Source organism: Suncus etruscus, chromosome 1, assembly GCF_024139225.1.
Source record: "Suncus etruscus isolate mSunEtr1 chromosome 1, mSunEtr1.pri.cur, whole genome shotgun sequence".
Classification (NCBI taxonomy): domain Eukaryota; kingdom Metazoa; phylum Chordata; class Mammalia; order Eulipotyphla; family Soricidae; genus Suncus; species Suncus etruscus.
This window is the reverse complement of record NC_064848.1, coordinates 188,480,917-188,497,524: the sequence shown is the minus strand read 5'-3', so window position 1 is coordinate 188,497,524 and position 16,608 is coordinate 188,480,917. Positions and strand designations below refer to the sequence as shown.

General features: G+C 42.1%; 3 protein-coding genes across 3 annotated transcripts; 2 read left to right on the top strand and 1 right to left on the bottom strand.

Moving 5' to 3' along the window:
* Positions 1-2,745: 2,745 nt before the first annotated feature.
* Positions 2,746-3,423, bottom strand: LOC126000640 (keratin-associated protein 5-4-like). Its single transcript, XM_049767845.1, has one exon. The coding sequence runs from the start codon at positions 3,421-3,423 to the stop codon at positions 2,746-2,748; it is 678 nt and encodes a 225-aa protein (XP_049623802.1).
* A 2,552-nt stretch (positions 3,424-5,975) lies between these two features.
* LOC126000512 (keratin-associated protein 9-1-like) lies at positions 5,976-6,551 on the top strand. The gene has a single exon (XM_049767783.1). It carries the CDS (start codon positions 5,976-5,978, stop codon positions 6,549-6,551), a length of 576 nt encoding a protein of 191 aa, XP_049623740.1.
* A 3,677-nt stretch (positions 6,552-10,228) lies between these two features.
* LOC126000382 (keratin-associated protein 9-1-like) lies at positions 10,229-10,735 on the top strand. Its single transcript, XM_049767721.1, has one exon. The coding sequence runs from the start codon at positions 10,229-10,231 to the stop codon at positions 10,733-10,735; it is 507 nt and encodes a 168-aa protein (XP_049623678.1).
* The last annotated feature ends 5,873 nt before the right edge of the window (positions 10,736-16,608 follow it).

The window sequence follows — 16,608 nt, the reverse complement described above, 5'->3', positions numbered from 1 at the left end:
TAGTGTGGACCTTGCATGCGCCAGCTTCCTGGTTGGGTGGGGAGCGGGTTAGGCGGGTTTCGGGCGCCCTCTCGCCGCGCCGCGGGCGGCGGGGGTTGCGCGTTTCGCTGCTGGGACGACTGACGGGCGAGGGAGACGCGGGCTCACTGGCGGTCGGCCCCTTTCCCCAGGGGTCGGCCCTTGAGAGGGGGTCGGGCTTGCGTCCCGTGGTCAGACCAAAAAAAAAAAAACATAGAACACACAGACAAGAAACAGACAGACAAACAGACAGCGTGGCGCCACAAATAACCAAGCAAAATGCGTTCAAGTAATCTCTGCATTCCACAATAAATCCTAGACAGACAACTATGCCAATGACCAAGTTCTTGAGCTCCAAAAATCACAGACAGACAACCTCTTCAGCAGCTCGGAACGTCTTCCAGCTGCTCTTACTAAACCCCTGGGGTACCACCAGGGTCGTGACCTAAGCAGCCAAAGTTCGTCAACCTCTTGCCCATCTGGTATACGCATCAGATGGGGAACCACACACACCTGGAAACGCATCAGGTGGAAGATTCCTTAGTCACCCGGGGGGACTTTAACCCCCCTATGAAACAAAGTCTGCTTCTACTCGGTTTCCACATCGAGCAAAGAGCTCATAACATTTGCCAAACCACCACAAAGCTAGCTTCCCACTGGACACAGAATACAACATAATCTCAGACTAAGACAGACACGAAGCAAAGCGTGCTCACACACACACATACACACATCAGAACTCACCAGACACCTTTTCATAGCTTTGTGCCGGGCAGAATGAGTGAGGACTCCTGGTGGCTCGCCAAAATGAAAGGTCCGGAAGTCCTAATTTTAGCTGCCCGGCGCAAAGAAATGAAGAGGCTTATGAGTTTCAGCAGATGCTTTAAAAAGTGCTTTTAATACTGACCATTATGAATGGTCAGGGTCTATGAATTCCCACCAGAATCAAAGACCTCGTGGGTCCCTCGTTACCCCCTTATATAGGATGGGAAGTGGGAGGGGAAGAAGAGTCCTTGAGGGCTGGACTTCCGCTACGATAACACCAATGATTCGTGAGGTAGGGGTAGAGGTGGGGCCGAGGCAGTGACGACTTCCTTAAGGGGCGGGGCACCCACCAAGGTTGGTGGGGGGGGGCTGATTTCCCTTTTCACCTTCACACACAGGTCTGCCCATAAAACCCCAGTTTTGGTTTCAGCTGCACGGATTGTTCTCCCAGAAAATTCCCAGAGTGCTTGAAAGTATCTTGAAAGTGCACACATATGAATGTGTCCTGTCAGCTCTACATAAGGCTTTTTCATTCATAAGGTAGCTTGTGATTTGACCAAGTCTCCCCTCTTCAGTAGCACCATCAGCCTTTGTATGAGTTTGTATGCTTGAGTTCCCTCTGATTTATCTTTTTTTTGGAGTTTCATGGCTCCATTTTATAGCTCTATTCATCTACCAAGCATGGCTCCTAACACAATGCTGTTAGCAAACAACCTGACATAACTCATATAGTGCATTTCCATCTTTTATTTCTTGCTACTCACTTTCTCGCTTTTCCTAGAAACTGACTTCTTTCTGTTGGTTAATCTTTACCTCCCCAAATGTAGGAGATGTTTGCTCTCTTGCATGGTCCAGAGATCAAAACTTGAATTTAGGCAGTTGTAATTGATGCATTGTTCCCAGGTTCCCAAAGTTTGTACTTAGTGGTAAGCAGAGAGAGAAGATGTCAGCACTTAATTTATTTACTAATGACTTGACCAGGAAACAAACTGTCTCAAGTTTGAATAAAAATGAAATGCATTTTTGTGTTTCACACTGTGTGACAATGCATGTTATTAGAGGTCCCAGGAGAATGGAGAAATGCAAGAATGTCACTTCATGATAATAACAAACAGCAGTGTATAGAAGAAATTTCCACATAAAGGCTCAGTTCAGTTTAGAAACACTATGGGCATTCACTTCCTTAAAGGGGAGCAGTGAATTCATAGATAAACAAAGGTGAGTCACACCAGATGGATTCTGCTCGAAGACAGGGATACAAACATGCAAAGGATTAGGGTCCTAATTCCTAGAGAACAATTCGAAGATCTCTTCCTGCATTATGTACTTTGACTACATCAAAGGTTTGCAACTGGTTCTGCCAGTCCTTAGCAATAGGACCATAGTCAGGTCTCTCATCCTCATTCTGCCCAACCTGGAGCAATTATGTGTGTTAATATGTGAAATGTAAAGCAAAAGAAAACAGAGAAACAAAATGACAAAACAGAGTGGAGGTGATAGAGTCAAGGCTTTATTAGAAAACAGGCAAGCAATGATCTTTCAGGTAGGTGGATCACACACAATGGTTGTGAAAGTACCACCACAAGACATGGATGAACATGACAGAAGTAAAATACCTGTAATGAGTGGTTTATGTTTCTTTTCTTAACTTCTTGAATGAAAGATGGCAGCAATCACTTTCTGGGTCCTGAGTCATGGCTCTGGATCCAGAAGTTTTTCCTTTTGCCCTGGGTCACATTCTACTGGAACATGACCCTTAGGCAGTAATAGTGTGTGTGTATGTCCCTGCAGGAAAGCGGATACAAAAACATGTGTCTAGTAGGTGTGTGGATGGGAGGTTATTTCCTTGAAGAGATATGTGGATGCATTAGTAAAAGCAAGGTTGGTAGCAAGGTAACACAACAGCTGGTCACACAAACTGGTCAGAAGCAGGTGGTTTGGCAGCAGGTTGGAGCAGCAAGCCTAGCAGCAGGGTTTGCAGCAGCAAGGTGGGGAGCAGCAGGAAGAGCAGCAGGGAGAGCAGCAGGGCTTGCAGCAGCAGGGGACACAACAGACTTTGCAACAGCAGCAGCAAGGTTTACAGCAGGGGGAGCAGCATGGCTTGCAGCAAGGAGAACAGCAGGGTGAGCAGCAGGGAGAGCAGCAGGGCGAGCAGCAGGGAGAGCAGCAGGGCTTGCAGCAGGGGGAACAGCAGGGTTTGCAGCAGGGTTTACAGCAGGGAGAGCAGCAGGGTGAGCAGCATGGAGAGCAGCAGGGCTTGCAGCAGGGAGAACAGCAGGGCTTGCAGCAGGGAGAACAGCAGGGTTTGCAGCAGCAAGGTGGGGAGCAGCAGGAAGAACAGCAGGGAGAGCAGCAGGGTTTGCAGCAGCAGGGGACACAGCAAACTTTGCAGCAACAGCAGGGTTTGCAGCAGGGGGAGCAGCAAGGGCTACAGCAGGGTTTACAGCAGGAGGAGCAACAGGGTTTGCAGCAAGGTGAGCAGCAGGGAGAACAACAGGGCTTGCAGCAAGGAGTGCAGCAGGGTTTGCAGCAGCAACAGGGTTTACAGCAGGGGGAACAACAGGGAGAGCAGCAGGGTTTACAGCAGGTGCTGCAGCTGCATGAGGGCTGGCAGCAAGGGGAGCAACAGGTGTGGGTCATGGTGTCAGGGTCTGATGGTGGCCTCAGAACAGAGACAAATATCCCAGAATCTGATATTCCCCTCTCTTCTGTACCTTTTATATACATTGCCCTCCAATATGGACCAATAAGCAGAACTTTTCCTTGTTGCTTATGTTCATTTGTCTAGTACTTGAGGATGTGATAAAGGAAGTAGTTTGTCCTTAGAGATATGAGTTTTGGATCATAATTGATTTGTTTACTTTGCTGATGGAGAGTAACCCAACGGAAGCATTTTTCTTATGATCATCCTCCCCTAAGTCTGTTTAGTTCAAGTTGACTATTGTATTTGGTCTCCTAACTCTACTTCCTGTTTAGTTTGAAGAGTTCAGAACCGTTCTCAATCTGCACCTCTTCTTTCTTTGTGTCACCTATAGTTTGGAGGCACTTCTAAAGTAAGGTTGGAATTGACATATCACTATGATGAGTTAAAGGAGTTTCACCCTTGAAATGGATATAGGATCACTTTTTATGTCTGCAAGATTGAAGGCCATTCCTGGTCTATTGGGTCAAAGTAGTGCAGTGTGCTGGCAGCTTTGCAGTAAACATGCCTTCCTAAGACCCTAAGTGAATGCCTAATACCTAACATATACAGCAATGTGTGAAATTTTCAAAATCGGATATTTTGATTACTTAGGGACTTCAATAGCAAATAGTTATTAATGAAAGAAAGTTAGGAACTTTGAAGGATTTAAAGTATAAGAGGCACGAGGTGTATCAAGGTGGTTTTTTTTTGTTTGTTTGTTTGTTTTTTGGGTCACACCTGGCAGCGCTCAGAGGCTACTCCTGACTCTATGCTCAGAAATCGCTCCTGGCAGGCTCAGGGGACTGTTTGGGATGCTGGGAATTGAACCAGAGTTCATCTGGGGTTACCAAGTACAAGGCAAATGGCCCCAGCTATTTGGCTTTTTTCCCTTCAGATTTCCCAGAAAAAAAAAGCAAAAAGGTTTTATTTAGGGGCTGGAGAGATAGTACAGTGGGTAGGGCTATTGCCTTGCATTTGGCTAACTCTGTTTGTTTTCTGGCACCCCATATGGTCCCTTGAGAGTATCTGTGAGCACAACACAAGCGTAAGCCCTGAGCACAAAACACAGAGCACTGCCAATTTAGCCATAACCCCCAAAAGTTTCATTTACACAATAAACATATTTGTGAACACACATGTAATGAGTTTAGAACATATAGTTAAGAATAAATAGGCAACCAAGAAAAAAATATTGGTAAAGGACTTGATTGGGATCCTCATGGAAAAGAAGTCAAAAGTATTTAATATACATGAACAATCAAAGAAAATTCAAATAAAACATATTCATTCCTGAGGAAGTTAGCATTAGAGTCAGCAAGTGTAAAATGTGTAGTCAGTGAAATGTTCTTTCTCTTAATACTCACTTTGGGTTTTCCTAGATATAGCAATCATATGCCTTGATAACATTCAGAAGAGAGGGAAAATGGGACCAAAAAGGGGCAAAATTTAGGCTGGGAAATCTCTTATTAGTTGAAACATAAAGGGTAGAGATTTAGATAGACTATAGTAATCTATCTTCCCTACCTCTGTGCCAAGGATCTCTTTATCTGTGGCATATACAACCCAAGCCAGGAAAACAGAAACCATTTATCATCCATTAGAGAACTTAGAATGTAGAGAATTCTACACCAGGGAATGATGTAGAATAAGTAAAAGTATGAGAGATAAATTATGACATTATTGAAAGTATTGGACTGTATAATAAATTTTTTTAAAAATTTAGCTAAGGAGACAGGGTAAGGGGTGGGCAAAGATCTTGGGATATTGGTCAAGAGGTGATTAACCATGTCATGGGTTAGAATTGGAATATTAAAAGCCAAAAACTCTATTATTAACATTATTATAAATCATGATGCTTAAAAATATAAAAGTCAGAACATGTACATTGTAATATCTCTCCTTATACAGATCCAGCTACAACGAGAAAGAAGAACGATATAAGGCTTGATGCTGAGCTTATACTGTACTGCTTCTCTTCCTATTTTCTGGATTTGCTGCTTATTTGAGAATGGAAACAACTGGCCAGCCACACTCTTTCCAAGTAGCTCTGAAAGAACTGGAGTGCATTTAGAAGAAGCTGACTACAGACAGACATGTGCTATAGCTGTAAATCAGACTTCAGGGCAATCAGATGTAGATTTGAATTGGGATTCATTCATCACAACTGCATCAGCATCCTGATCTTCAGGACAAGTCCTATTCTCAGAGCACTACCAAACCAGACTTGAGAAGAGCAGGGCTCTGCCCTTCTCCAGGTGAGCAGAACAGATGATGATCAGGCAGTGTCACATGACCACAAAGGAGGCTGCTGAGGATTGTTGTCTTCCTCACTTCAGGAAAAGATGTTAACTAGTACTCCCAATTATGAAAAGTTTGAACTAATAATTATCAGACTCATCAAAGCACAAGGAAAACCAATTTCCTTGGTGTTTTCCAGGAACAACAAAAATAATCAGGAGCTTCAGCTTATTGGTGTAAATCTCGAGGGTCCAGGGTATAAAAGCCCCAGATGAGAAGAAACCACCAGAATCTAAACACAGGTCCACCCACCACTCCTGTTACCATGTGCTCCTCCTCTTGCTGCCAACCCACCTGCTGTGGGTCTAGCTGCTGCCAGCCTTGCTGCCGCCCAGCTTGCTGTCAAAGCACCTGCTGCACCACCACCTGCTGCAAGCCCTGCTGCTCCCCTTGCTGCTGCAAACCCTGCTGCCCCCCACCTACCTGCTGCAAGCCCTGCTGCTCCCCTTGCTGCTGCAAGCCCTGCTGCCCCCCACCTTGCTGCTGCAAGCCCTGCTGCCCCCCACCTTGCTGCTGCAAACCCTGCTGTCCTCCACCTTGCTGCTGCAAGCCCTGCTGTCCTCTACCTTGCTGCTGCAAGCCCTGCTGTCCTCCACCTTGCTGCTGCAAGCCCTGCTGCTCCCCCTGTTGCTCCCAGCCCTGCTGTGGCACTCCCTGCTGCCAGCCAGCTTGCTGCACACCAGTGCACTGCCACAGAACCTGCTACCACCCCACCTGCTGCCACCTGGTCGGATGCCTCCCTGAGAGCTTCGGCTGCACCTCCTCTGGCCAGTCTTGCTGCTGCTGAGGGCCTGTTCAGAATTCGCCATCTGCACACATATGGGCCTTCTTTTTCACTAATCCTTTCTGGGATCTTGTCTTCCTAGACTTGATTCCCCCCAGAACTTCTGTGCCTCATCTTTTGCTTCACAACCTGTGAATCGGTTGACTGGAGTACAGAGCCCTTCCTCAGTGTTTCTTTGCTTTTTTTTTTTTTTTCTGTCCTTCAAGTATCAGCTTAATGCAGCCTTGAGAAAGAATGTTGGTCTCAACTTTGACTCTGAAGTGAGGTCATCCTTCTTCTTTAAGAAAATTAGAAAAATCAGTCATAATTAGCTTTCTCATAATTTTCTGCAAACTGACTAGAAATCTTCACAGTCATGTTTTCTTTATTAGTTATAGCTTTATCTTGCTTCTTTCATGATTGTTTGGTTGTTTCCAAGATGCAGGAGGCTTGCCTCTGCACTTTTAAATAAATTCTAAACCAATCTAAATAATAGTGTCTTTTGATTTATTATATTCAAGAACATATGCTGGCTAGAGAGTAGTACAGCAGGTGCTTGCCTGCTACCTTGCTCATGGCAAACCCAGATATAATAACCAGCATTTCACATGATCTCCAGGTTACCACCAGAAGTACCCTGAATGCAGTGACATCAGGTGTGTACAAAAAAACAAAACAAAACAAAAAAAATAGAACTTATGTTCTACATAAGTTGACTTTCTACATATTGACATGATATAGTTTGCTTGCAAAATATCAGGGAGAGAATATTTCTAAATCCATTGATGCATAAATTAATATTTTTTCTTAATTAGAGAGGAACATTTACCTGATAGTATCAGGAATGATAGTAAGTCCTGAGGAGTTTTGAAAACTTCTACTTTACAAGAAAAAAACAACTTTTATAGGAGAGTATGATGTCTGCTTAATAGTTCCCCAGAAATTCTCTGACATATCAGGAAGCAGTGTGTCTATGTCAGGGAAGCAGTCATGCATTGCAAAGTTCTCATGAATATTCTGACTTGCAAATAATTGCTTTATTGCTGTCTCCTCAAACCAGAGATATTACAAGTGGATGGGGGAGAGAATATGCTTTTATCTTCCTCTTATTCTAAGGGGTCTGATTAGATCCTGGCCACATCTTCATCAGATGAATTGTAGGACACATACATGCTTTCTCTTATGGAAATATTGAAGATAATATATACAATTTATTCTGTGCTCCTTTCACATGCAGTATTTTCTTCTTCATGTGTAGCATGTCACGGCTTCTAGAACAGAAGCAAGGATATGAAGAAGGAGAGAGAAAAAGAGAACCAACTATGAAAATAGAAAAATAAAAAAAGAAAAAAAGGTGAACAATAAAAAGTAAGAAAATATCAATATAAATAAAAAAATAAAGAAAAAGAAAGTGAGGAACAGGAGCATTAGGAAAGTGGGTAGGGAACTTTCCTTACATGCAGCCAAACTTTGTTCAATCCACAGCATTCCATATGGTCCCCTGACCACCACCAGAAGTAATTCCTGAGTGCAGAGCCAGGATTAATCTCTGAGTATTATTGCCAGGCATGACTCAAAATAACCTCCCCCTAAAATAATAAAGAAAAGAAAAATGAAGAGGGATAAAAGGAGAAAGAAGAAAGAAAGGACTGAATGTAAGAAGGAAAAAAAGAGAATGAAAAAGAGAGAAAATAAGAAGAAACCTTAAACTCAGGAAGGAAAGTAGAAAGGGATGTAATAAATAATGTAAATAAATAAATAATGGACAGTGATTTCTTAATCATGTGAGGTGCTTCATATTTATCCCTTCTCACCACCACAATTTTGGTCTATTTACCATTCCCAAAGCCTTCTCTTATTCTTGAAAACTTTTCAGGGGGATTACCTGATAAAATCTGTCTGGAAGTTTTTAGCTTGTGATTTTATGGCTGTCCTTGCTCATTTATGCTTTTTTTCTGGGAATGGACACACCATGAGATACACCAGTAAATCTCCTGAATTGGGACATTCTTTTCCTGCATTGGACCTTGTCATGACAATTTTCTTTTACCAGTAACATTTTTCTAATTCTGGCCTAAGGACAGTAAGAATTCAAAATTACCAAGTGATAAGTATAATCTATTATGTTTCCTCTTGAACTTCTCCGCCACAAAAACTATCCCATTTACCTAAAGATTGGTGATGAAAATTGAGAACAAATTCTTAAGTATATGAATGAAAGGAGATGAAGCAAATAAATTGGATTTCTAGTCATTGTTTCTGAGTACATGTATTGTGGGTGCTCCTGTTCTGTGAACTATTGATTGGATATTGGATCAAAGTAGATATCACATGAAGAAGCCAATAAGTCATTTCTACAGGGTTTTGAATCTAGCTTGGTGCTTAATTATTTAAGTTTTTTTTCTGCCTTTTTTTTAGCTACACACAGCAGTGCTCAGATATTATATTTTGCTCTGCACTTGGGGATCACTCCTGTTGGGTTTGGGAAAACATAGTGGATGCAGAGGATCAAACATAGGTCAACCCTGTGCAAAACAAATACCTTACCTACTGTATTATCTCTACAGCTCCCTAGGTTGGTGCTTTAGGCACACCTGTAAGAGATCATTCTGAATGTATAAACCCATTAATTATTGGGTTGTGAAATATAAGGAGATGTTCAATTTGGAGCAAGTTCCAAATAATGCATCTCTAGACACCTTAAATTGCATAGAGTATCTTTCTTGCCCAACATACTGTTTATGGAGGCAATTTCCTATGACAATAATATAATTATCTAGTTAGGGAAAGGATATCTCAGAGATATCATTTTTTGCATCTAATCATTAGATACAAGGCTGAAAAGATGCAGGAGCAAACAGGGCATATATAATCACAAAGAAAGAAAGAGAGAGAAAGCAAGAGACATAGAGGGAGACAGGGAATGAGGCAGTTATTGTGCATTTTGAGACATGAAGTGACATACTTTGGAGGAAGCAAGGGTAACTCTGGTGCCACTAGATCTTTCTTCTCTTCCAGAATGATCCCCAATTATATCAACAGTATCCCATACCTAGAATGACTGTCCCATTCTCTACTCGGAGTACAAGAACAATTGATACTAAGAATTGATAGACAGATTTTTTATTTCAGTTACTATAGCTCTGTTATTCTCCTGCTTTAGTTCTGCTCATTATATGTAACAGATAGCCAAACAATCATCTTTTAAGTATTTCATAGAGCTGAGCTATACCCTGGTGGGTGAGAGTCAGTAGGAATAGAGCTCCCAAGAGGAGCTGTAAACAACTGATTCTGGTATTCTACTCTTTACTGTGAACATGCTTCACCCTACCGAATCTTCATGTGGCCAACGAACGAAGCTGGAGAGAAAGATATTATGACCTCATAAACTTTAGGAACTTGGTCACATGATCAGACTATGATCAAAGAAGGAAACAATGCTGATGATGCGACCGCCTTATTTCTGGAGAAAGATTTCTATGAATAACTCTCAATTAAATAACACATCAAGCATTAATTTATAAAGATTCATGACATTATGAGAACAACTTCCTCATTTCCAAATCCCTGAACACAAGGAAATTCTAGTTTATTGGTGTAAACTTTGGGGGTCCAGGGTATAAAAGCATCAGAAGAAGAGGGGTTAGTATCTTCTGGGAAACTCCCCTCTAAACACAGGTCCACCCATCACTCCTGCCATCATGTGCTGCTCTCCTTGCTGTCAGCCCACCTGCTGTAGGCCCAGCTGCTGCCAGCCTTGCTGCCGCCCAGCTTGCTGTCAAACCACCTGCTGCACCACCACCTGCTGCAAACCCTGCTGCCCCCCTTGCTGCTGCAAGCCCTGCTGCCCCCCACCTTGCTGCTGTAAGCCCTGCTGCCCCCCACCTACCTGCTGCAAACCCTGCTGCTCCCCTTGTTGCTGCAAGCCCTGTTGCCCCCCACCTACCTGCTGCAAACCCTGCTGCTCCCCTTGTTGCTGCAAGCCCTGTTGCCCCCCACCTTGCTGCTGCAAACCCTGCTGCCCCCCACCTTGCTGCTGCAAGTCCTGCTGCTCCCAGCCATGCTGTGGCACTCCCTGCTGCCAGCCAGCTTGCTGCACCCCAGTGCACTGCCACAGAACCTGCTACCACCCTACATGCTGCCACCTGGTTGGGTGCCTCCCTGAGAGCTTTGGTTGCACCTCCTCAGGCCAGTCCTGTTGCTGCTAAGGGCCTCGATAGGTCTTGCCATCTGCACACACATGAACCATCTGCTCACTGATTTTTTCTTTGGGATCTTCCCTTCCTACATTTGGCTTCTAACACAACTTCTGTGCTTCATCTGCTGCTGCAGAGGCTTTGAATCGCTGGCTGGAGTGCAGAGTCCTTCCTCAGAGCTCCTCTGCCATTTGTCTGTCCCCTATGTGCCAATTTCTGCTTTCCTTAATATGAAATTCTGTTCCTAGTTTTTACTCTGTAACCATAATCATTCTCCTTACCAAGTAATTAAAGAGATTAAGTCCTCTTTATAACCACCTTTTCTTTATTAGTGTACTCTTTATTATCCTACTTTTATTTTCTTGATCACTATGAGTTTTCTCTAGAAGTAGGGTGTCTTCTGCCAATTATATGTTCCTCCCTTCTTTTTGGAGGGTATTGGAAAAAATTTGATCCGCTAAATATTGAGATCAAACCCAGGAACTTCCACATTCAAGTCTCTATTGATGAACTACACTCTCAGCTTCTCTATGGTTTTTAATAAATTAGTGAATACCTCACCTCATCTTATGTTTCATTTAGCATACAGAAGTCCTGACATTGGTCTTTTTTTTTTTTTTTTTTTTGGTTTTTTGGGCCACACCCATTTAACGCTCAGGGGTTACTCCTGGCTATGTGCTCAGAAATCGCCCCTGGCTTGGGGGGACCATATGGGACGCCGGGGGATCGAACCGTGGTCCTTCCTTGGCTAGCGCTTGCAAGGCAGACACCTTACCTCCAGCGCCACCTACCCGGCCCCCTGACATTGGTCTTAAACATGTAAATAATATTTATGCATCATTTGTGTTGAGAATCATTATTGTACCTCCATATAATTTTTAAATTAAATGATATTGCTGGAGAGATAGGATGGAGGTAGGGCCTTGCATGCAGAAGGATGGTGGTTCAAATCCTGGCATCCCATATGATCCCCTGAGCCTGCCAGGAGCGATTTCTAAGCATAGAGCCAGGAGGAACCCCTGAGTACTGTTGGGTGTGACCAAAAAATTAATTTATATAGCACCATTGTTACAAGGTTGTTCATAATGCAGTTGGTTTTTTTTTAAACCACAGTTACAAAGCTGTTCATGATTGAGTTTCAGTCATTCAATGAACAACACCTTTCACCAGGGTATATTTTCCACCACCAATGTCCCTAATTTCCCTTCTGCCATTTCCTCTGCCTGCCTCTGGGGCAAACATCTCTCTCTCTCTCTCTCTCTCTCTCTCTCTCTCTCTCTCTCTCTCTCTCTCTCCCTTTTTTAACATCAGACATTGTGGCTTGCAAGATAGTTACTAAGGGGTATCATACCTATCACTTTAATTCCTTTCAGAACCCAGTTCTTGTCCAGAGTGATCATTTCCAACTATTATATTGCCATTGTGGGCCCTTGTGTGCACTAACTGCATTTCATCACTATTTGTAGCAAGCTTCCTACTATGGATGGTCCTCCTGGACTTAATCTTTATTATTTATGGATATTATTGTCATACTATCTTTTCTTTTATGGGGAGGATGGAAGGGTTTTTTGGAGGATTTTTAAAAATTTTTTTCTTTAACATCTTGATTACAAATATAATTGTGATTAGGTTTCAGTCATGTAAAGAACACCCCCTTCACCAGTGCAACATTCCCACCACCAATGTCCCAAATCTCCCTCCATCCCACCCTACCCCCACCTGTACTCTAGACAGGCTTTCCAGTTCCCTCATTCATTCATATGCTTATGGTAGTTTTCAGTGTAGTTATTTCCCTAACTGCACTCACCACGCTTTGTGGTGAGCTTCATGAAGTGCGCTGGAAATTCCAGCCCTCCTCTCATCGTCTCTGAGGATTTTTGCAAAAATGACTTTTATTTTTCTTAAAACCCATAGATGAGTGAGACTATTCTGTGTCTCTCTCTCCCTCTTACTTATTTCACTCAGCATGATAGATTCCATGTACATTCATGTATTGGAAAATTTCATGACTTCATCTCTCCTGACGGCTGCATAATATTCCATTGTGTATATAAACCACAGTTTCTTTAGCCGTTCGTCTATTGAAGGGCATCTTGGTTGTTTCCAGAGTCTGGCTATTGTGAATAGTGCTGCAATAAATATAGGTGTGAGGAAGGAGTTTTTGTATTGTATTCTTGTGTTCTTAGGGTATATAGGAGTGGAATAGCTGGGTCGAATGGGAGCTCAATTTCCAGATTCTAGAGGAATCTCCATAGAGGTTGGACTAGATGGCATTCCCACCAGCAGTGGATAAGAGTTCCTTTCTCTCTACATCCCCGCCAGCACTGATTGTTCTCATTCTCTGTGATGTATGCCAATCTCATACTACCTTTTTTAATATTTCACAATTGAGTGCGACTATCCCTCCACATATTTTTGTTTCTATTTTGGAAAGCATTTCAGAAAAATGCTTTAATTGTGGTATGTCATAAAACAATTAAGAAAAGAGTTGTGAGATATGGAGAGGGTGAGGAAAATTGGGTTCAAAAAATCTGAGTATATCCTGGTACAGTATTTGGTTTCTTTATGCATTTGTCCAGTTCCACTTCAAAATAAAAATAAGCAAATGACAAAGGACTCCAAATTTTTGGAAAAGCCAGAAAAGATTAAAAAGTCAAAACTGACAGATTTTGGCAATGTTTCATGACAAAAAGTTCAAGTTGAATTATGCTGTGGATAAAAGAGAATGTCCTATTAACCAGAGCCCCACAGAGGACTTAAATATTTTATTGAGCTTTTCAGATTCTGATTCTGAACTGTTAAACAGATTTTTGAACAAAAAGAAAATAAAACAAAAGAATACACTTTAGGATAAAGAGAAAGAAACAAAGAAAATAGGTTAAAAGGATTTAAAATATAATAGTGATCTAGATGACTTTGACATGGTCCAGAAAATTAAAAACATTTGCAAATTCCTGAAAGCAGATTCAAAATTAAGTCCTAACAAAGAAAGTGAAAAATTATGAAAAATTACAAAAGGGAAAAATATTTAACAGAGTACAGTCTTATATTCCCCCCCCCAAAAAAAAATACCTAAAGACAACTGTAGTTGAAGCTTCATGTACCAATCCCCTGGAGAATTGGGGAACACAGGTTTGGAAGTAAAGCTGACACAGGAAAGAAACTACACAAAGGTAAGGTAGATAAAACAGGTTCAGGAACTTCCACCACAAGCTATATGCAAGCAGGGAAAGTGTACTGGCAGGCAGATGGGCTAACTGTAGGACCAAAACCTCAAGAAGTTCTGCTGGTGGCATGCCCCCTTTCCTGTATTTTAATAATTGAGTTTTGAGGGTTAAACTTGTGCTTGAGCATTGTAGGGGATCCCAGTGATGTGTTTGATTTGCCATTTTTTGCAAAATTATTGAAAGGTATTGGCACGGTCATTGTTCGTTTTGATGGACTAGAGAAAACCCATGACAGAGAAACATTGTGGTAGGAAGGTGCTAATAGCCTTAGTTCTATCAGTAGTCATAGGTGTGGCCCACATAAAATGAGACCAAGTGTCCACAGCCACATGAAGATAGGGTTTCTTTGGAAAGAAGTTAATATGTGTAACACCCATTTGTCACAATTCATTTATCTGCAAACATTGGGGTTTGGCCCCAGCTACATGTGATATTTTTATGCAAAAGAATGCAAATGGTACATTTATCAACAGTATGTCTGGCTTGTCTCCATGGAATATCATCATACTTCACTTGAAGGTGGTGGGCATTTGTATGGAGGGTTGCATGTTCTTCTGCAGGTGACTTAAATATTGGCATGGCTAAGTGGTCAGCAGTTTCATTTCCTTGAGCTATCATCCCTGGGAGGCCAGAATGAGATCTTATATGAGTGATGAAAATTGGTTCAGAGTAATTTTGTAAAAGGTCTTGCAATAGCTGAAGCAAATCCTGACCCACCTGATTATGGGTATTTAAAGAGACAGTGACAATTCCAGAAGGCCTACCAGGTAAGCTGAGTCACTCACCACATTGCATGGTTCTGGAACATGGGAGAGTAAGTGGATTAAAGTAGCAAGTTACACTTGTTGAGCAGACTTGTAATTTATAGACACTGTTGTGGTCAGTAAGGTTCCAGTATTATCTCCTTTCCTTGATTATGATCCATCACTCTAAAACATAGGAGCATAAGGTCTGGAGGAGAAATGAATTATTGAAGAGATTTAAAATCAGTCCTTCTGAAAAAAATCAAAGGTTTTTCCAGTGGGATAATGGGAGGATCTTTCTCCTGAGAAGTTAACTAAAGCTCTTTAAAGAGCATCACTGCGGGATAGCATAGATTCTATTTCTTTTTTGGAATTGGCAGGACTATAACTTCAGGATCAAAACCTAGGCTCTGAGGTGGCCTGAAAAATCTTTGTAAAACTACCATTCATTTCCGTGGCTGTGTCAATTTTCTCCCGAGCATACAATGCAATCTCATGGAGCAGTTTCAAAACAGCAAGGGATAAGGTTACCTGACTGTTGGGGTCTGAGTAAACCCCTTTCCCATCAAAAGTTCATAGAACAGCTGAATTTCAGAAATTGACCTTCCAGCATGTCCTAGGGTCTGATGTTTGTTTTTAGCTTAGTCAGAAAACTACATTTCCACTTTAAATGCTGAGAACTCAGGCATGTCTTAGCCACTGTATGAAAATCTGGGGAGGGTCTAAAATCCACCTTCATTTCTGATGGTAAGAAATTTAATATAAAACACTGAAATTGGCCCATATTGTGAACACGCCTTCTTGAATTGGCTAAGAGAACCCATGTTCACACATACATAGGTTAGGGTTGGTTGTTTTCCTGGTGGAGAGAGTGGGTTAGTCAGATCTCTGGCTTTCTCTGATGAGTAGCATTGAGGGAGGGGTAGAAGATCTTAGAGAGCTGCTTTCAGACTCAGCATCAGAGGAAGCTATAGCTGGCTCATTTTCAGTATTTGTTTCATCAGTTATATTAATCTCAGCAATTCATGATTACTCTGGCCCAGAGTCAGTAACAAGTGGTGGGTTACTGGCCTCAGGGCTTTTGGCTTGAGATGTCACTATTATGCAGGCACTTTTATTTCTGAAGTAGGAGGTGTTTCTAAAGGCTTGACTTGCACATCCCATAGTGCATGGTACATAAAAATTATAATGCCTAGTTGGAGCAATACCAGAATGACTAATACAAAAATTACTACCCCATTATATGTTATATTGAGTGTTGGAATAAAGAAGGTAGCAACACACGTGAAGAAGAACCAGAATCCCTCTATCCAAAACCAAGTCATTATCATAGCTTTGAGCCAAACAGGAATTAGGTTCTTTATTCAATCTTTATCTTTAACCACTTTAATAACTATAAAATCCACCCAGGAAACATCTCACCTGTAGTTGAAGAGATCAGGAGTCAGATGTAGTGGAAGCCTCATACCCCAATTCCAGAGAGATTGGGGAATGAAGTTCTGGAAGCAATGCTGACACAGGAAAGAATCCACACAAGGTTAGGGAGATAAAACAGGTTCAGAAACTTCTGCCACAAACTAACTGATAGCTGGCAAAGGGTACTGGTAGGCAGACAGGCTAGCTATGGGACTGAAGCCAGAAGTCTCTTTGATCAGAGGTATTTACTGAGAAGAGTAGAATCATCCCATTTTTGGAGAACAGGTATGTGTAGGGGGACAATCCAGAGTTATTTCCATCTCAGGTGGGACAAGCACATGCAAAGAAGAATTATCCTGAATAAAGTAAAAACTTGTTACTCCAACAGATAACAGACTCTGAAATCATGAAATTTTTCAATGTAAGCTATTCTGCGACAGGAAGAGAAATGCATTCAGTAATTTCATTCAAAATGGCAAGGGACAATGGTTGTTCTGAG

Excerpts from the sequence above, each read along its gene's own strand:
- LOC126000640 (XM_049767845.1), bottom strand. The coding sequence starts at position 3,423 with ATGACCCACACCTGTTGCTCCCCTTGCTGCCAGCCCTCATGCAGCTGC.
- LOC126000512 (XM_049767783.1), top strand. The coding sequence starts at position 5,976 with ATGAGAAGAAACCACCAGAATCTAAACACAGGTCCACCCACCACTCCT.
- LOC126000382 (XM_049767721.1), top strand. The coding sequence starts at position 10,229 with ATGTGCTGCTCTCCTTGCTGTCAGCCCACCTGCTGTAGGCCCAGCTGC.